Genomic DNA, 22,658 nt, shown 5'->3' on the forward strand with positions numbered 1-22,658 from the left:
GCTGGTCTTGATCCATGCTGGTCGCAAACCCATTATGTTGGTTTTGTCGTGACACGGCTCAATTATGAATAATGTTTGACAAATAAAGTTGATAAGTGTTTCTTAACAAAGTGTTTATAGAATATCCAAACATTCAAAGGGTACGTCAGTTGTTAAGAGTGTATAAATTATTACAAATTTTATTTAGTAAATTCAGTACAGATGCATACTTTCATTTTTGGCTTTATTGTCATTATTCAAATCTAATCCATTGCATCGAAGTTGCTACACATGTCCATTCATTATAAAGGTGCTAATTTTGGAATTTGTATAAAATGGTTTTCAGGTGAGCGACTTATCTGTGATCGTCCTCTTTATGTAGAATATCGTGGAGAATAAATACACTATTATCATGTCATATAAAACAAAAAATCTTCATAAATTGATAAAAAATTGTTTCTTAGTGTGAAATTGTTCAAAATGAATTTGTGGACATTATTGCATTTGAACCACTAGCATGATAATAGTGGTAAAGACTATTGCCCAATTCCATTAAAGGTCCTGCATGTTTTAATTTAAATTGTAACCATTTTATATATGTATATAATCATGCTTTTAAAACAATTTCCGAACATCGAAAAATATGTAAAATATGTACTGCAAATATTTGTCCACATTATGTGTAATCATTAAAATATATCAGGTTTTCTCCTTTTATATCAGGGGCCAATATAGGACTGCTTCCCCATGTGCCGGGATTGACAAATATACATTTTATTTGGATTCTAAAGACTTTTTAAGCTCCACATTCCAAGTGTCTGTGCTTAAGCAAAGTAGACGTTGCATTATATCATTAACTTGCAATTAGAGTGTTTCTGAGCTGCGTTTCATGGAGAGTCCTAAGTTAATCCTAAATCCTCGGACTTATGACCAACTTTAGGAGAAAAAGTTTTTGCACTTAAGACCGTTTCAAGTAACTGTCCTCTCTTTTGTTTTAAACTTAAGACTTATGACCAATTTGCTCTCCTGAAAAAAGTTACAAAATACAATGGCACGCGCATAATCCCGGATTGGATTTACTATGTAATTGATTATAGCAAGTATAAAAAGTAATGTATTGCCCTCTTATCATGTTGAGTGAAAATATATACACACATGTACCATATTTCACGAAAAACGATAAAATAACCGTTTTATTTAAATTCATTGTAAAAAATGGTTACCCCCTTGCTTGATACGCAACTGCAATGGTACAGCGCGCAGTAATATTATTATTAATTTTATAGATGCGTCTAGCACGCGACATTTGGCGCTACATTGTGACGTCATGTAAACAACTCTTTAAACGTTTGTACAGCGTTAATGACTGAATTAAAGATATAGGTGTTCGGATCTATTTTCTTAGTTAGACCATTATCTATCATTCTAGATAGTTTTCAATACAAAATTCAACAAAAAGTTGTTTGATTTTGAAGTGGTTTTGACTTGGGACAATCTTAACCCTTTCACTGCCATAGGGACGGCTTAAGCCGTACCTGTTATTTTCGGCGTATTTGCCATATGGACGGCTTTAGCCGTTTCTATAATAATAATAGTAATAATAATAAATTAATAATAATAATAATAAAAATAATAATAAATATAAAGAAAATTATACCATCGACAATAATTATTATTATACTAACAATTTTGGGAACATATATAATTATCATAATACTAATAACAAATAATAATAATTATATTAATTAATAATATGGTAATTTCTTAGAAAATCCTCTGGCAAATAGGTGAACAATAAAACAATAACCCTCTGGCAGCGAAAGGGTTAAGATACCTTTAAAACACTCCTAGACTTAGGACTGTTTTTGGTCATAAGTATAGGAGTCATAAGTTAGGACCTTTTTTAAGACTTTCTTTGAAACGCAAAATTGTCACAATTTTTATCTTAAGACAAACTTAAGACTTAGGACTCTCCATGAAACGCAGCCCTGGATACTATAATATAACGTTAGGTCCTTTCTTTAAATGCATAATACAGATAACTTGCCAGATTATTGTTTTGATATTTGTGCTTGTCATAAGTGTTTTTAAAAATTTCTGCATTGTAGGCAATATTAAAAACTTTTCTATGTAAATTGCATATTAATAAGAAATGATATTCTGTTTCTACCAAATTTAATGAACAATTTCGACATTTTCTATTTGAATATTATCGTGCCTTCCCTTTTCTATCTCCAGATTGTGAGTTCGGTTAGAATATTGGCAAAGATTTAAATTGCTTGGTCATTTCAATAATTGCATTGATACAAAGCTTTACACTTTGATAACAAATATATGCCATAAATATCTATATATAAGTATCATAAAAATCTATATATAGTTTTCATTTATCATTTGCTCGTCTAATTAATTTCAAATTATTGAGTAATATAATATATATATAACATGTGTTTTTATTATATATTTCAGAGGTAAAAGATGGCTTGCTTGAATTCTACAAAACAAGACACAGTAAAGTGTTCCTGTCGCCTCTTTTTGAAGAGAAAGACACTCCGTTGGCTTCTTTCTATATCAGTCCGGAACTGAGCTCAGTAGTCTCAACATCAACGAGAAATGATGAAAAAATACCAGTCAAATCGTTATCGGAGATATTCAAATTTGACAATACGGAAAATCGAGAAATATATGTACTCGCTGATGCTGGGCTCGGAAAAACTGCATTTTCCAAGTATTTGGCTAATGTTTGGTGTCAAGCCCATTACCCAGACGAACACATGAGTAATGTTTTGTCAAAAGATGATATAGACTGTATGCAAGGATTTGATTTCTTATTTCTGGTTTTACTGCGAAATTCGAACAATTTATGTTCAGTAGATGATATAATATTTAAAAAGATTCTTTCAAATTTGGGTCTAGAAGAAAAGCCTTCAGAGGACTTTCTCCTTAAAATCTTGAAAAATGAAAAATGCCTCGTTATACTTGACGGACTAGATGAATGGACCCACCCCGAAATGAAATGTGACAGATCGCCGCGATCAATCCCCCATAGGAATGACCGAAAAAAATGTACAATACTGACCACTACGCGACCCTGGAAATTAGGAGTTTTGAATCTAAATTCGTGTCAAATAGGAAAAAAGGTAGAAATTACACAATTAAGTAACAATTCGGCCGTCACGCTTATAAGAAGGATATTACAAAGATTAAAATCTCACCAGAATAAAGATTTATTAGACAGTGACGTCAGGCAGTTCATACAAACAATCAATAGGAGACAAAACGCCCAGCTTGCTTGTGTGCCTCTTCTTTTAATATATACTATTTGTTTATGGTGTGACGGTATTCAAATAGGAGATTCAAAATGTGATCTGTATATAAATATAGTCGAGCTTCTTTTATCGAGAACGATTCAGATCCACGGGGAGCTTCAACAATCGTGGGAACTTTCTTCCAGTGACATCCCAGAATGCTTAGCTGAATATGACAACTGTAAAAGATACTACCCACTCCTGCTGAATTTAGGGAAATTGGCTTATTATACATTATTCAATGAAACAAAAGAAAACACGCTGGTATTTGATGGATCAATTGCTAGAAAATATCTCGCACAAGACATGATGAATTTCACCCTTCACTCAGGAATGTTGTCAGAAAGTACATCCAAAACACTAACGAAAAAATTCAGTAAAGTGTCGTTTTCCCACAAAACAGTGCAAGAATTCTTTGCCGCCATTTTTATAAGTTCCCAAAGTGACGCGCAAAAAACTGTTGTAGAGAAATGTAGAAATGTTCAAGACATTCTGGACATGTCAAAAATTTGTGAATTTATAACTGAAATGAATGCTGACCGGATGTGTGCAATATCAAATGATTTGATGTCTGTGATAAATGAAGACGAGAAAACACGCGACTATAGAGCTAGGACAGGTGACGAGTACTTGTACAATAGCCCATTGTATAACATACAGAAAATGTTCATGTCGTGTTTACAAGAAATGCCTGAAAGTGAAAATATTCAATTATGTTTACAAGATTTCTTCATTAAAGAGAACACCGAGGTGCACAGTGAGCAGTTACAACGTTTATTAAAACAAAATAAAACCAACATAAAATCACTTTATATAAACATCTACAATACTTCCAGCAGTTTACGTGAAATTATAGATTTATTCTCTCTCACAGATCTCAGTTATATACAGAAACTTTACTATCATGGTGGCAGGGAGAAGGAGGCTGAGATAAGTCGGATATTGTTTCCCAGTTTACAGTCCGTTACTTTGTTGTTTGGTACATGGAGAAATGATGAAGAAAATCTTAGTGAAAACATGGCGCGATGTCAAAACTTACAATATTTATATATTGAACACTTCACGTTATCTCACAAAATGCTGGAAACATTTTTCAATTTTATCTCCGGTCAAAAATCAATGAAAGAGTTAACATTGAGGAAGTTACACTGTAAAGAACATGGCCGCCTCCATGATTGTAAGAGATGGAACTTGGACTTGTCTCAACAGTCAACTCTATCAAAGTTAGTCTTGGTGCAGTTACCTGGGAGGCTACAATTAAATATATCAACACCGTCATTAGTTTATGTTAATTTGCGGAGAGTCAATGTAGATGAAAGTTCACTGTTACTGTCACGTGACATGTTGAATATTGAACGTGTGAGGTTGTGGGACATAGAAATGTCTGCAAGAAGTTTACAGAACTTTTTTAACGTGCTGGAAAATCTGCCGCAGTCAGTTACAGTAAAGATGAAAGGCATTAAACCGGAAACAGAATATGACCGTGTTAGAGAAAATATTCGGAGATCACAAACTTTTCATGTGATACAAGAAGAGACCTTGGTGGAGGGCAGGTGGCAGCCATTTGAGTTCAAAACAATAAAACCAAGCAAAGAATAGACACGGAAAAACATTGTGAAATAAATTGAAGCCATTACTTAAATGATTTTAATTAATAAAAACAATTTAATTATGGACACTTAGAAACAAAATGGCGGCTCTTCAAACTTTAACTAGGACACATGTACTTTCGTTTTCAATTAATAATTTAAGTGACAATTGTTTATAAATAAAAACATTTAATTAATATAAATAATTCAAGGAAGTTTTGACGGAATTCAATGGATATAAAATTGGATTAGGATAAGGAAATATTTAACAGGTGAGTGATTTTATATTGATTTTTTTTTTTTGTTTTTTTTTTTTTTTTTTTTTGTTATAGATGCATACAAGTATGTAAGAACTGAAATGGATTATATATTAACAGTGAACAATACTCTTTAAACTTTTACTTGAAAATATTTGATTTAAATAAATCAATTTTTATGCCCCCATTTTGAAAAAAAGGGGGTATATTGCTTTGCACTTGTCGGTCCGTCGGTCCGTCGGTCCGTAGACCAAATGGTTTTCCGAGTGATAACTAAAGAAACCCTTAGGCCTAGGAACTTCAAACTTGGTATGGTGATTGGTTCATGACCAGTAGATGACCCCTATTGATTTTGGGGTCAAGGGTCAAAGGTCAAGGTCACATTGACCTTGAAAGCAAAAACGGTTTCCGATCAATAACTAAAGAACCTTAAGGCCTAGGAACTTCAAACTTGGTATGGTGATTGGTCATGACCAGTAGATGACCCCTATTGATTTGGGGTCAAGGGGTCAAAGGTCAAGGTCACATTGATCTTGAAAGCAAAAACGGTTTCCGATCAATAACTAAAGAACCTTAAGGCCTAGGAACTTCAAACTTGGTATGGTGATTGGTCATGACCAGTAGCAGACCCCTATTGATTTTGGAGTCAAGGGGTCAAAGGTCAAGGTCACATTGACCTTGAAAGCAAAAACAGTTTCCGATCAATAACTAAAGAACCTTAAGGCCTAGGAACTTCAAACTTTGTATGGTGATTAGTCATGACCAGTAGATGACCCCTATTGATTTTGGGGTCAAGGGGTCAAAGGTCAAGGTCACATTGACCTTAAAAGCAAAAAACGGTTTCCGATCAATAACTAAATAACCTTAAGGCCTAGGAACTTCAAACTTGGTATGGTGATTGGTCATGATCAGTAGATGACCCCTATTGATTTTGGGGTCAAGGGGTCAAAGGTCAAGGTCACATTGACCTTGTAAGCAAAAACGGTTTCTGATCAGTAAACTAAAAGAACCTTAAGGCCTAGGAACTTCAAACTTGGCATGGTGATTGGTCATGATCAGTAGATGACCCCTATTGATTTTGGAGTCAAGGGGTCAAAGGTCAAGGTCACATTGACCTTGAAAGCAAAAACAGTTTCCGATCAATAACTAAAGAACCTTAAGGCCTAGGAACTTCAAACTTTGTATGGTGATTAGTCATGACCAGTAGATGACCCCTATTGATTTTGGGGTCAAGGGGTCAAAGGTCAAGGTCACATTGACCTTAAAAGCAAAAACGGTTTCCGATCAATAACTAAATAACCTTAAGGCCTAGGAACTTCAAACTTGGTATGGTGATTGGTCATGATCAGTAGATGACCCCTATTGATTTTGGGGTCAAGGGGTCAAAGGTCAAGGTCATATTGACCTTGTAGGTAAAAACGGTTTCCGATCAATACCTAAAGAACCTTAAGGCTTAGGAACATCAAACTTGGTATGGTGATTGGTCATGATCAGTAGATGACCCCTATTGATTTTGGGGTCAAGGGGTCAAAGGTCAAGGTCACATTGACCTTGTAGGTAAAAACGGTTTCCGATCAATAACTAAAGAACCTTAAGGCCTAAGAACTTCAAACTTGGTATGGTGATTGGTCATGATCAGTAGATGACCCGTATAGATTTTGGGGTCAAGGGGTCAAAGGTCAAGGTCACATTGACCTTTTAATTAAAAACGGTTCCTGATCAATAACAAAAGAACCCTTAGGCCTAGGAACTTCAAACTTGGTATGGTGATTGGTTATGACCAATCAGATGACCCCTATTGATTTTGGCATTAAGGGGTCAAAAGTCAAGGTCACATTGACCTTGTAGGTAAAAACGGTTTCTGATCAATAATGAAAGAACCCTTAGGCCTAGGGACTTCAAACTTGAGATGGTGATTGGTCATGATCAGTAGATGACCACTATTGATTTTGGGGTCTAGGGGTCAAAGGTCAAGGTCACATTGACCTCTTAGGTAAAAACGGTTTCCGATCAATAACTAAAGAACCCTTAGGCCTAGGAACTTCAAACTTGGTATGGTGATTTGTCATGACCAGCAGATTACTCCTATTGATTTTGGGATCAAGGGGTCAAAGGTCAAGGTCACAATGACCTTGTAAGTAAAAACGGTTTCTGATCAATAACTAAAGAACGCTTCGGCCTAGAAACTTCAAACTTGGCATGGTGATTGGTCATGACCAGCAGATGACCCCTATTGATTTTGGGGTCAAAGGTCAAGGTCACATTGACCTTGTATGTTAAAACGGTTTCCGATCAATAATAAGAGAACCCTTAGGCCTAAGAACTTCAAACTTGGCATGGTGATTGGTCATGACCAGCAGATGACCCCTATTGATTTTGGGGTCAAGGGGTCAAAGGTCAAGGTCACATTGACCTTTCAGGTAAAAACGGTTTCTGATCAATTTACTAAAAACGCCTAGGCCTAGGAACTTCAAACTTTGTATGATGATTGGTCGTGACCAGCAGATGACCCCTATTGAGTTTTGGGTCAAGGGGTCAAAGGTCAAGGACATGACCAGTAGATACTTTATAACCCTTATTAATTGTTTGATCACTGGGTCAGAAGTCATGCATAATAACCTTATCACATGACTAATTGGCTGCTGATAGGGGGCATACATGTTTTACAAACATATCTTGTTTAATTAATATTTTTAATTATTAATTAAAAGCTGACCTGTCAACCAGTTTCCTTTAAACCAGATAGTATGATTGTAGTCCTAGGGTCTTAACTGACCCAGCCCGATGGGGGGGGGGGTGGCATGATTTTTTTTCATATAATTAAAATGTCATCTTTTCTTAATCAATCAATACTAATCTTTAGTAAAGCTAAGGTATTTTGCATTAGGCATTGTCTAGTTTACCTGTACCAAGTATGTTTAAATCATTAAAGTCATTGGGTCAATGTTTGCCCAACAAGGGGGGTGGGGGCACTTAAAATTTCCTTAAATGTATCCACATACTGCCAGTTTTCAATCACAACCACTTTTCAATCATCCCTAGAATTTTTTTATTTTTGACCTTATTTGTCATGTAACCAAACTGTAAGCACATCTTGCATTCACTTTGACTACATTTATTAGCAGCAATGTCAATTATGGCGATAAAAAAGAAAATGCTAGCATTTTAGTTCAAAATATGTGAAATGTGTGTTTTCCACTAATCCTTTATTTAGCCAGTTACAAATCGCAATAATTTTCTCAAAAAAATGATTTACAGACTCAGTTTTTTGTCAGTCTGCTGAAATGGATATTAAGTTGGACAACTGTTTCAATATCTTGAAGTCATAATATATACTGCACTTCAAAAGCTATAATTTTAATATGTACATATTTTACCATACAATTCTTAATTGGAAGGTAATACATCAGTAAAGTAACAGTCACTTAAACAAGGAAAAACATTATCTCTGATAACTTTTCAGTAAGCAGTCACTAGAATGGTGTCATATAGACCTTAAGATCCTAAAAAATTCTCGAGAACATGCTTTTTTCTGTTATGCAAATTGAAATGTACATCCATACCCTAATTGTGACAGCTTTACCACTGCAAATAGATATCAAGATTAAAAAATGGCATTATAATTAGGTTAAAATTGTTTATTACCATTTACCTGAAGTTGAGTTTGTCAAAATTTCTCCATAATACATAACTGATTATATTTTAACATTGTATGACATTTTTTGTGGTATAGTTTATATTTTGTTAACTGATTGATAGTGGTTGTGAAATTTAGAATAACAGGAAAAGGGGTCAGTAATGATTTGTCCTCGATTCATAATAATAATTCAGGTAAAATTTTAAAAAGTTTGTGCATTTATTAGCTAAAATGATAATATTCGAAGAATTGAAAGAGAATTTTTTTTAATATAATTTCACTGTCAGTTATTGTAGGAAAATCTGTTAGCTGATCGGAAAGAGGCAGTACGGGGATATATTGGTAACATTTTAGATAGGTTCCCTTATGAATTATATATTTATTCTTTATTATAGTCTGATCTATACATACATATACAATTAAAACAATATACATACAGTAAATTGTACAGCTATTCTTTTAAGAATTTTAACAGACTGTTCTATTTTATAAGAGGGGTAACTCCACAGTCCACATTACAGAGATCTATAATATATACTGTAGATTTACCTCCCTTATTTACATAATTATACCCATTTACATGTTACAATGAAGGTTTAATCTTAAATATTTGTCAAGATCCATACTCTAGTGGAAATCAACCAAGTTTGTTAAATTACAGCTGTTGGATTAAATAAAAGGGGGAGGGGGTCATGGATTTTTGATTTTCGCATAAAACTTTAACTCTTTCGCTGCCAGAAGGTTATTGTTTTATTGATCACCTATTTGCCAGAGGGTTTTCTAAGAAATTACTACTTTATTAAATAATATAATTATTATTATTATTTGTTATTAGTATTATAATAACTATTTATGTTCCAAATATGCTAGTACACAGGAACTTGAAATTCTATCACTATATTAACGATAATATGCAAAATATACCCCCTATATACTATACTGTTTATTTATAGTATATAGGGGGTATATTTGGATATTATAATTAATATTGGTTATTTGATAGAATTTCAAGTTCCTGTGGCTAGTATAATAATAATTATTACCGATGGTATAATTTTCTTTACATTTATTATAATTTTTATTATTATAATTATTATTATGATTACTGCAGTATTATAGAAACGGCAAAAGCCGTCCATATGGCAAATAAGCCGAAAGTAACAGGTATGGCATAAGTCGCCCCTATGGCAGTGAAAGGGTTAAAAATCTCAAAGGCCTAAAGCTTCGGTATTTTGCATGAAACATTGTCCAGTGCTCCTCGAACAAGTTTATACAAATTATAGCTTGGGGGGCAAAATTTCCCTAGTTTGCCTGGGGTGTAGAATAAGATTGTCTTTATATGTATGTAGTTAAACCAAAATTATAAAATATATAATTCTCTAAAATCATAAAGGGTATTTAGCTAATAGATATTCTGAATGAAATATTGTTTTGTGGACCACTATTAAGTTTTTTCAAATTGTTACGTCCTGGAGGTCTCAATTGAACCTGCCCCAGGTCTTTTATTTTTTTATAATACATACGCGTATGCATCTTTATAGTTAAGATGAAAATAATCAACTTCTATAAAACCATCTGAACTATTGGTATAAACTATTGTCTTGTGAATTCTAGCAAGTTCTGACAAATTACAAATATATTGAATCAGGGTCGATATTGGCCTCATGCACCCAACTCAATAAACTTTATTGAGACTTGATGGTAAAATGTATTTTTTTCAGATATGTAAAAATTGTTTGAAAACCAGTTGTATCGTTGTAGCAGATGTCCCATTTGTGTTTAAATAATAAAATATTTTTGATTGAGTGTTTACAGGGGTGTATCACGTAAGGGGCAGGATCTGACCCCCAAGCGTCTGTGCACCCAAAGAGTCATGGATTTTCCTTCGATTCTAAATGTTTATTAACCTTTCCAAACAACCATTGCTATTTTGATACTTAGCAAACATTAAAGGGACTCAACTGAGGTTTCTTTTTTTGACCTGATGGGACTGAAAATATTTTTTCCAGATGTAGGTTTCGACCACTAATCTTTGTGCAAAATTTCAGATCATTCGCGCACTGCTTTTTCCAGAATAATTATTCAAATTGTAAAAAATGACCTGAAATGAAAAGCGTTTAAACGCTTCTCACTCAAATCGGGCTAAGAAAAACATAAAATACCATTTTTCATTTATTTCAAAGCAAATTTCTAGGCTATCTTTGCATATATTTCTGTTCAATTTCAGTACCCTGCTGATTTATGTAAGAAATTCAAATCTTACGTTTTAAGGCTTTTAAACCTCAGTGGAGTTCCTTTAACTTCTAGCAACTAATGACATAATAAATTGATAACAACCATTTACTTTCCATACCAACCACTGTTTTCAAAAGCAACCGTTAACTCTCCATAGCAAGAAGTGAATTTCATAGCAGCAATTGACATTCCATAGCAACCATTGATTTTCATAGCAAAAAAAGGGAGAAAAAGCAGAGTGTTACAGGTCCCGCCTTACGGTGACATTTATCTTAAATGTACAATATTTGAGATGCAAATATGAACTTTGTGATAATTATCAATTTAAGATAAGAATCTGCTTTTCATTCATAACTTGCAAAATTTATTGCTCCATGTCAGTTAGAGCCTTTACAATCAAGTGAGCGACATAAGGTTCATCATGACCCTCTTGTTCACAAACATTTAACTAGATTAGAATAAGACATTGTTCTGCAAAATTTCCTCATTAATAAGATACTTATTATGCGTTAATCTTGTGTCTTATTTCTCGTTTCAGCGGCCATGGATCAGAATTGTTGTGATGCAGAATCTCTTGTGACATTTTACAATATGGATTTGTGTTGAGTTACAGATTATTTTGAGCAATAAAAATACCATGTTCCTTTGTTGACAAGGTAAGTCTTAAATTATCTTTATGATTGACAGATCAATAATGACCAATAAAAATAGTGAAATAAAATATCAATGGACAATTGTTTCATTCAGCCAAATCATAAACATGATTTTTAGGGAAATGTTGAAAAAATATTAAATTTTTACACCAAGTTTGTAAGCCGAGTTTCAATACCATCTGAGTTTAATAGTCCTCTTAAGCAAAGTTTGTTACTATAGTTATATTACGAAAGGTCCGTGGTTCTACTGGGATATCAGCTTAGGCCAAATAGTTAAATTAATTTAGCTTACAACAGGCATTGATTCTACTCAGATGTCGGCTATTATGCCCAGATGGCTTTCAGCAGGCCTGGGGTTTATACTGTGATGTCATCGCATGCCAATATTTTTACTCAGTTGGCCAGCTGTACTCCGGTTAGTCGGTTGTACTCGTATATCAGCTCGTGCCTCTAAACCAAATATCAGCTTTTGTCAAATAGCTTAATTCATATTACTGACAGAAGGCTGTGGTTCTTAACTAAGATGTCGGCTCTTGCCTAAATGATTAAATTCAGTTTGGCTTACAGAGGTTTGTGGTTCTACTTGGAATTACCAGCTTATGCTTAAAAAATTCAATTCAGCTGGCTTGGGGAAGGTGTATTTTTCAATTAAGTTCCTTCATGGAAAGCCCGAGGTTCCCCTCTGAACTTGTCAGCTCATGCCTATATTATTCAATTAAGTTGGCTCACTCTTATCAGTGATATCAGGTTGTGCCTAAATTATTCAATTCAGTTTGCTTACAGATGGTCTGTAATTCTACTTGTATTCCAGCTAATATGCTTAAATAAGTCATTTCAGCCGTCCGGTGGAAGATGTTTTATTCAATTCAATTTGCTTACAGAAGGTCTGTGGTTCTACTCAGGTCGAGGACTTATAAATTGATCCATAATAATAAAGGGCAATTTCAATATATTCTATTTATATTTCTATCACTTTATTGCAACTATTTTTACAAACAAGGAGACTTATGGGCGATTTGGCTAAATGGATTATATATGTTACATAATTTGATTTATAAAAAATGTGAACACATGCCACTATAATGAATAAATTATTTAGTTTACTTATGCATATGGAATTTTATGATTTGCATTTACTTTGGTTCACCTTAAATGTGTGTGAATCATAATACACATAAAATATATTATAATTATACTTAATAAATCCTGTAATCTACACTGTTACACACTGTTATATTTAGATTTTCTCATTTATTCTTTTTTATACTTTTTTTTCAGAAAATCAGCTCAAGTAAATCTGCAGCAACAATGATTATTATGCTTCTACTAGAGTCCAATATGAATACTAATTAACACCTCGTTCCTGGCTTTACAGAAACATATCCACAAGAAAATTGTTTAAAAACAGTGCATCACCAATAACTTTTAAAATCTTCTAGTTCCTTGCTGAAACAAAGACAGACCAGAAAACTTTTGCATTGTTTGTACTTAAACTTGTTTTCTTCAAGGAGAATTTACATCTGTAAAAAAAATTATTTACCAAGGCCGCTGTCAAATATTTAAAAATATCCTTCTGAAAACTTTGTTATGGACTACTCACATACCTTTAGAAAACACAAATGAAACTTGTAAAAATTCTTGTAATTAAAGTGGATTGGTCTACAATGTGCACATTTTCCATAAGTATTGATAACACGACTACAATTAGACAATAAGATAATTATGAACATTTTTGATATATTTTGGAAATGTTGATAGAGTTCTAAAATGATTTAGTTATAATGGAAACATTATATATATGGCGAAATTATAACATTTTGTTCAAAAAACACTTTAATATATTATATGCTATATATTATTCTAACACGACCTACATTTTTCCCCATTGAACATAGAAGAACCGAAAGTGTGTGTTATTATGCAATAAAATCACAGTTTGACGTTCTATATTTAGACATGTGATGTAAACATTATACACGTGACGTAACCTCTAAAATTGAGACGTGCTGAAAAAAAACAGGAAACAAATCGGACGCAATTTAGACTAATATCAGGAACGGCAGCATAATTAATTTGTTGATGTCATGTTAGAATCAAATTAATCGGTGATTTTATCGCTTGATAGCATCACTGTTTGTTGTTCATATGCGCACATTATATATGATATAATTCCTTGCAATTGAACTCCAAACAATGATGTTATTGAGCAATAAAATCACTGTTTGGGATATATTATTTCTTAAATATATTGTATCGGACCATGTATCTATCACATGCCTAGAACACCCATATACATTTTTTTGTGGTTTGCTTTAACATATCAAACTAAATAATAACTATAAAAATAATTATTTATGGTATAAAGATCTTCCATTATAGACCAATTCACTTTAAAGAAAGTATGATTGAAATTGTTTTTGATTTTAATAAGATTAAATTATGTGTTCTGCTATTTTAGAGTGAATTTATAGTTAAACATATCACTACATAATGACAAGCTTTGAAAAAAAAATCATTAATATATTGTTTGAACAAATTATTCTGTAAATTTTGATGAGTATAAGTTTGTTGATTTACTACTTTTTAGGCTTACAAAAAGGAAAATCAAATTTGAAAGTTGCAATATAACTACAGAAAAATTAATTAGAGCAAAAGTTTATATGTTTCATTTTGCTATTGGTTATATCTTAATTTAGACAGGGTCTTTCAAATAGAATGGTCTGGAGTGCGAACAATTTTACTAAAAAAGATGTCTCAGAGCTGAGTCACATGATTAGGTTATCTACTGACTGTCATCTGGAATTGTACATCACCCTTTTAAAATTAAAGATAAGATAAATTGATCAAAGCTTACTGAAAACTAATCTTGGCTACATGATATATCGGGTTTTAAAATGAAATTGGGCTAGGGAAATCTAAAAACCGAAATTTGGAATATATTTTTAGTACTTTCGCCGTTCAAAAAAAAATTTTTTAAAGAAAAAATTTCAAATCAAAAATTCTAAAAAATTTTTTGGCTACTTTTAAATTTAAACAAAAAATTTTTTTTCCCTTAAAAATAAAAATTTTAAAATTTTTGCAATGTAATTGGGAAATTTTCTTGGGGGGTTAAACCCGTTTAAATTTTTTTTAAAGCAGCACGCCCCCCAGATTCCCCTATTTTTTCTAAAAATTTTTTAAAGATGTTTTTTAAAAGTACTTTTTTAGTGAAAAAAACTAAAGGAAGTTATTTACACTTTAAATGGCACTTACAACCCATGTACATTACTTAAAAAGGGACAAAATTGCCAAAAAAAACCCCGGTAATGCGTTAGTAACGCAGTAGAAATATAGTTATAAATACTAAAAACAGTCATTAATGGCTCATAACATGTAAATTATTACTTGAATCTTGAATATTTTTACTTTCCTAAAATCTTAGTGCATTTTTCTCAAGTTTGATTTTATTGAAATCTGTTCGCTCATCTGGAGGCATGCAGCTTTAATATAGGTCCGAGTTTCTTTTTAAATTTTTTTTAAAACTTTACATTGTTCAATTGCAAAATAGAAATTGATTTTACAAAGAAAACTGTTGTTTAATCGTATCATGTGAAGATTTTATAAAATTTCACAATGTTTTTTACACATATTTGTAGTTAAATTTGATGCATTTTCAAAATGGCGCTGTTTGTTTGCAAATATTCTATGTTTTTCAATAGATCATGGCTTAATCACATTATTTTCTGAAATATTTATCTTTCTTTCACATGTTTAAAGATTTTTAAAGCACATCATGTTGACAGAATTTTCATGTTTGCTCCTATATTTAGTTTTTGAAGTATCTTCAGTAGATGTGTTCTTAAGTGATGTAATGCTATAGTTATAGGGTGATCTGTATATTTGTACATAATATATTAATTTATCACACACCCGTGCCGATTTTGCGACTCCGTAAATATGGTATTGCACGGCCGTGCATATATTTTTGACGTGATGTCATTAGCGTTACACAAACATAGTGTGAAGACGCGCTAAATGTTAGTGTTATACTAAAGGCGCATCAATAAAAATGACTCTTATTTCACTTTAAACGGTCTTTATATTGGGTATGTGATAAATAGAATATTAAATTTGTGTAAGTTCATTACTGAATTTATTGCACTCGTTGAATAAAAAAATATTATGCTCGCCAGAGGCTAGCATAATATAATTTTATTCAACTCGTGCAATAAATTCAGTATTGAACTTACACTCATTCAATATCCTCTATGTATTGCTTATCCATGTTCTAGTCAGATTTGATGTTGTTTTTTTCCAGTTAAGTATATACAGATGTTTATAGTTATCTATAAGATCTAAATACTATTTTTTTGTGTTGGAGGTACTGTGTATCTCATTGTCAAACTAGTATGTTTATATGCATATACATAATTTATATTCAGTGATCAGAAATGACTTGTATATTACTTACCTATGTAATATATACATACATTAAGGTAACACAATAAGGATACATCCAGAAGGATGGAATATTGTCATGCTTCTAGGACATGAAAATATGGCGAATTAGGGTCATCACGGCCTTCTGGTTACTTTAAGAGATGTTTTTTCTGTGTATATATGTATATAGTTTTCTTAGTATGATTTTGTATAATTTACAAAGATAAGTATTTTGTGTATAATGTATATGTATTCAATATCTTCATCAGAGTCATCATGGCTGTCTAGTTACTTTTATGATTTTTGTAAACATGTATAAAGTTTTCTTAGTGGAATTTACCATTAGGGTTTGTAAATGTCCATATTTCATTTATTGCCGGGACACAACTCATACACAATTAAATGTATCTACATGAAACGTATTTGGTAGTTCTAAATATCTGATTGTGGTACAATGTATATGTGAAAAATTTTGTAGTTATTTACCTTTGTAACAGTTTATACTAAATTTTCATGCAGAGCATACCTTTAAAGGCACATTATGCCTCAGAAATCTGTTTTTATACAATTCTTTAGAAATGTCAAACATGTGTTTAATAATGATTTTAAGAACATGATAGATTTTTTAAAATAGCTGGGGAAAGTAGCGCTGAATGTGCAGTTATATGTCCTAAAGTGAACAAAATGTAAACAAAAGTAGTAGTTTTGCTTGCATACAAAATAATAATATACTACAATTGCCAACAAAAGCAGCTCGATCAATTTTATGACAAATGAGTATTTTTTTTTAAACTAAAAAAAAACTAAAAACAAAGTTTAAAAAAAAAAAAAAAAAAAAAAAAGATTTCTGAGGCATAATGGGCCTTTAAGTCTGTATGATGTTTGAACATGAAATATGATATTATCCTTCTGACAAAATGGCATTCAAGGTCATTGCAAACTTATTTGCAATAGAAGAGAGGCTGTTGTAAAACTATTTGAAGATTTATATTGACATGTTATGATGAAAATTCATATTGATTTTTTTAAGTAAGTTGGTTAAAGACCCCTTTAAAATCGGGAAAATGCTATCATTTTTTTTTTTTTCATAAAACAAAAGTTAAAAAAGGTTTTTAAACCATTTTCCCAAGTTATAGAAAATGTTTAGAATTGGGATATTACAAATTTAACTTTTTTAACTTTATTTTTTGAGAAAAGGGAGTAATTTTAAAAAGAAACATTTTGTTAAAAATTTTATTTATAATTATACTGCCCGGGTACTGTTGAAAGTATGTTTTGTTTCCCAAAAAATTTTTTGGTTTTTAAAAATTTAAATTTTTCTTTTAACTTTGTATGTTAGATTTATTGGGATTCATTTATTTAATAAAAATTAAAATTGTGAAAAAACCTTTGATGTTTTTTTTTTTCAAAACCACAAATATATTTTTAAACGAAAAAAATCAGTTTTTTTTTGGGGGAAAAATTTGGGTATGTAGCGTTAACACTTTCCTGGATTTTTGTGTCTTATAGGGGAAATAATTATTTTGTATCACCAGTACTGGGGAAAGTCCAGGAATAAAGAGAACACACATGATTGATTTCTCATCTAACAAGTTGGAGTGGTCGTACTGTACAGATGCAAATTGTTGTAAAGCAATTATTAAGGTGGCTTTTTATAATGAAGGTACAATATATGAACCAGAGTGACAAGGATAAAGACCTTTTGATTGATGATGTTTAGAAAGAAAATAAAAACAAAAAAAAAGCTGGGTTGCATTACAAAATTACTTATACAAATAAAATGCTGGCCACTTGATGAAGGTTATAATCTATAATGACATTGCTAGTTAAAACAAAACCTAGCCGCATTATAAAAAGCTTGAAAAGGGGTAGTCATTCCCGAAACGGTTTAAGTTGTTTTAGTACAATTTCCAACTTGTTACGATGTTATGTGTTCCTCTAAATAACAGCAGAGATACATACTGCATAACAAATCAAGGGGCCATAACCTTATTAATGGTTTCCATAAAGTTTCGTTGAATTCCAGCCGGTACTGAAGCATCTAACCAGAACAAGGCAACGATATGCCCATCTCCTCTTAGTGTTGATGGTTCCCATAAAGTTTCGTTGAATTTCTGCCAGTAGTTGCAGAAGAACTAGTGCTGAAACGAAATTCGGACAGATGGAAAGCACCTATATAAAAGAACCAAAAAAAGCAATTTAACCATATAGTGAAAGTACCTAACATTTTTTCAATAGATGCATTGTAATGCTATCGTAATATCCTGGAAACAATATACCAATATACTACAAAATGGCTAGTGTGAATCCATTCTATGGCCTCACGAGTTATTCCCCTTTACTCCTTGATATAAACATGTTCTACTAAAGCACTTTTACTAAATTACAAATATGTTTAATTTACAAAGTGTTCTCGACATAAAGAATATTTCGCTTAATGATAACAAGATAATGCCATGACTTTATTATACATCTCGGACAAGTTTTAGAATCTGTTTAAATCACTAAATGAATTAACAAAACTGAATTTAATGTAATTGTTGCTTTTTTCAAGACATATTTATAATCCATACAGCCAAACAAAAATGAAGTAAGAAAATAAACAAAGCACAATAACTAAAAAAATCATGGAGTACAGAGAACCGGTTTTTGTGCACTGCACTTCATTTCATGGAGATCTATCATCCTATGAAGTTTCATATCCACAGCTTTTATAGTTAAGGAGAAATGGCTCGGACAAAACTGAAATATGAACATTCTACAAAGGAAATTAACTCAAAAATTTTAAAACAGTGCAGAGTTCCAGTTTTTTGCTTGCAATTGCAAAATCCTTCATCATTAAGACTTATCCTTATAACGTTTTTCAATTCTAGCATTTTTAGGTTAGGAAAATTTGGCCCAAAAAAATGAAGTATGAAATAAACAAAGGGCAATTAACTCAAAAAAAAACAAGGTGCAGGAGTTAAAATTTTAAACACTGCACTTTATCTTTCAATGAGATCTATTCCTACCTTCAGCTTTTTTTGTTTAAGAGGGAAATGGCCTGGACAAAAAAAAAGGTTATGAAAATTTTAACCCAAAAGGCAATAACTCAAAAATTAAAAAGTGCAGAGTAATTATTCTTATGCACTGCATTCGAGTTCATTTGAATAGCAGGCTGACGATTTTGGGAGTCATTCAACTTATTTTCCGGCACAGTCTATTGGACGCCGCCGCCACCGCCGGCCCAAAAAACCCAAAAAAAAAAAACAAAAGTCCGCAACAAAAAAAATTTTTACCTATATTGTGCCTTTTTCAAGGCGACACAAAATAGTCATGCACTTTCATTTAAATCGAATTTGATACATTTAGAGTATTTATTACCATTATTTTTATTTTAGTATATTTAAAAAATTTGATAATATTGGTCCTATGACTCGGTTATATTCAGCTGACGACCTTAATCTTGTAATGGCAATATTAAACTGTATTTGAGTTGCGCAGTGACAAAAACCAACATAATGGGGTTTTCCAACCAGCTTGTCTAAGACCAGCCTTGCGCATCCGTGCAGTCCTGATCAGGATCCAAGCTGTACCTTATCAGTTTCTCTACTTGTTATAGGGTTTTCAGGGAACAGCATGGTTGATCGACTGCGCGATTGCTCTTTTGGCAATTTCTGGTTTGCAAACCCATTTTGTTTAAATTTTGGGGCATGGGCGGGGTCAAATTTTTAAAATTTTTTTCCCAAGAGACTGAATAAATTTAAAAACGAAAACCTTTTGGGGAAAAGTTATAAAATTTTTTTCTTAAATTTTTTTATAAATTTAAAAAATTTTCAGGAAAAAATCAATTTTAAAGGGCCCAGGTCATATCAGAAAAAATTAAAAATTTTTTGGTTTTTTGGGAAAGTTGTTCTTTTTGGGAGGGTTGAATAAAATCTGTTTAAAAGAATTTTTACAATTTTTTCACAAAAAAAACTTTTAGGAAATTTTAAATAAAAAGCAATTAAAAATAAATTTAAAAGACACTTGCAATGGGAAAAAATTACCTTCCCAAAACCCAAATGCTCAATTTTAGCAAAAAAAAAATAAAGTCTTGGGGATTTTTTGTTAGGGGTTTTTTTTTTTTTTATTTTCTTTACAAATTTTAAAAAAAAAAATTTTTTCAGTTTTTCTTGTTTTTTACATTTGCACAAATCTAACTTTCTACATTAATTTAATTTAAATTTAAATTTTTTTCCCTCCCCTTTTTATTTCTTACACATTACAACTACAAAAATATATGTTTAAAACAATCATTCCAAAAAAAGACCCTTACCCCTTTGGGACCCCACTTATTTTACATTTTTAAATTTTTTTTATCATAAAAAAAATGGTTTTAAACCCTTGCATGAAAATTTTTTCAAAAAATTTCATATTATAAAATAAAAAAATTTTAAATTTTACGTTCAGTACTTCTTAAAATTCAATATGAAATAAAACGAAATTTTAAAAGTTCAGGGCTGATTTTAAAACCTTTTTGAAAAACATTTTTGGGGGGGGCCCTTTATATTAAAATTTCATATGAAAATTATGTTTGTAACAGAGGAAATTAAACAATTTCCCCGGTCTTCATTTTGCCCTTTTAATAGGATGTGTAGTTTATCATGTGATGTAATTTCCTTTACCAAGGTGCAATTGTTTTTCAAAAAAACAAATAAAAAGTTTGTTTTTTTTCCCCGGAAAAAACAAATTTTCCCCTTTTTTTAAAATTTAAAACTCATTGGGCCTATTGTCATTTTTTCTTTTTGGTATTAAAAAAATAAGACCCAAAGAAGGTACCTCTAGACATAAACGAAAATGATTGTAAGTCTTAAAAATTAATAGGGAAATTTAAAGATGGGTTTAAGGAAGAGATTATTGGTCCCACAGAAGGAGGCCCCCATTTTAAAAGGGTTTCACCTTTAATTGTTTTTCCGAAAAATTAAAAAAAAACATTTCCCAAATCAAAAAAATGAAAGGATTTTATAGGTTTTTATAAAGGAAATATATTGCCCAAAGTTTACTTGTGAGGTTCTTCGTCACTAAAAATTTCAAATCTTTCAATAAATTCGAATACCCCAAAACAAAAAAAAAAAAAAAAGGGAAAATTTTAATATAAAATCCCGGCCCTAATATAAAAAGGCTTTTTACTAACAAAACCCAAGAGTATTGACTAAACAAACAAATGCTTTCCAAAAAACCCCAAATAATACAGTAAAAAAAGAAAAACAAATTTTTAAATGAAAAAACCCCCTAATCAAAAGTTTTTAGCCCCTTTAAAAATTGGAAAGGGGGCATGTGTGAACCCGTAAACTAATTTTCAAAAGGGATTTTCAGGTATTTTTCCCTTACTTCTTTTTTCTAATCATGGGTTAAATTTTTTTTTTTTATGTTATCTATTGGCAAATTTTTAAAGTAGACCCTCGCTTTCCTTCTGTGATTTAAATTGGGACAAAGTGGGCCCTGGGCCCAACCAAACCCCTTAGTTTTAAAACAAGCGGACAGTTAATGGCTTAAAAAACAATTAAATTTCACAGTATTTTCAAAACAAAACCCAAAAATTCCCCAAAAATCTATGAAAAAAAATCCCTGCAAAATAGGTTTAAAAAAATTAAAACTCTTCCCCTGTTCAAAATGGGCACTTTTATTTTTTAAAAAAAAAAACCCAACGACTTTCCCAAAAATTACCAAAAGGGTTAAAGAAAATGCAAAAGGGTTTTCCCCAAATTTTTTAAAATTTATATAACTTCCCTTTTTTTACAGGGCTGGACCCCCCAGGTTTGACCTTCATGGGGTACAGGGTTTTTTAGACTTCCCTTTTTCTTTTTTCATTTTCAAAAAATAAATATATCTAAATTTTTTCAAAAAAACTAACATGTCCCTGGCAAATCATTTTTAATTTAAAAGGGTGAAAGTTTTTTTTAATTTGAGTCGGAAAAAAAATAAATATCCCTTATTATTTTCAATTGCAAAAAGGGTTATGAAAACAAATTCTTAGACCTAATGCCCATTTAGCTCTAACTTCATGATTCTCTGTTCTCCCCCATTCAACGCCCCAGAATATAAAATTCATGTCAAGCTCTTATTATACCTTCGAGGCTTACCTCATTTGGTTTGTTAACTGCAGAAATGAATAAGCAGCTGCATCACTCAGATCACCCAAAAAACATCTGCATGAAAATCCCGAATCACAAAAGCTTTTTAATCATCCAGATAAAATAGCTGCCTTATGTCTGCCTGCTCAATCTTTGCTTTCTTGGCGAAAGATTTTTGTTTATGTTGTCCGAACTTCAGCATCTGTCAAAAATCATTAAAATATTGTTTCAGTTAGTTGAAATTTTTGCAATTTCATTTGCTCATAATTTGCCCTTCAGGCTCCTTCTTCCACTGCAATTCTTCACCCAAAATCTATTGTGGTCAACAGAGATCCTTCTTTTTTACGTCCCCTTTAGTGTTTTCCGAAGAAAATTTTTGGCCCGATTTTACTCCTAATATTTAATACTGCTTGCCCCCGAACCACGGGTTTTTGAAATCTTAGTGTATAGGCGGGAAAAGCGGTGTTTATAAAATTTGTTAGTTTT

General features: G+C 31.8%; 1 protein-coding gene across 1 annotated transcript; it reads left to right on the forward strand.

Annotated features, from left to right (window-relative positions):
• The first annotated feature begins 2,438 nt into the window (after positions 1-2,438).
• Positions 2,439-13,479, forward strand: LOC132716344 (uncharacterized). Its single transcript, XM_060699605.1, has 3 exons — positions 2,439-5,148; positions 11,544-11,661; positions 12,937-13,479. Exon 1 carries the CDS (start codon positions 2,754-2,756, stop codon positions 4,884-4,886), a length of 2,133 nt encoding a protein of 710 aa, XP_060555588.1. The 5' UTR covers positions 2,439-2,753; the 3' UTR covers positions 4,887-5,148; positions 11,544-11,661; positions 12,937-13,479.
• The last annotated feature ends 9,179 nt before the right edge of the window (positions 13,480-22,658 follow it).

The sequence above is a fragment of the Ruditapes philippinarum genome, unplaced genomic scaffold, assembly GCF_026571515.1.
Source record: "Ruditapes philippinarum isolate M1 unplaced genomic scaffold, ASM2657151v2 ctg4545_1_1_1_1, whole genome shotgun sequence".
Lineage (NCBI taxonomy): Eukaryota > Metazoa > Mollusca > Bivalvia > Venerida > Veneridae > Ruditapes > Ruditapes philippinarum.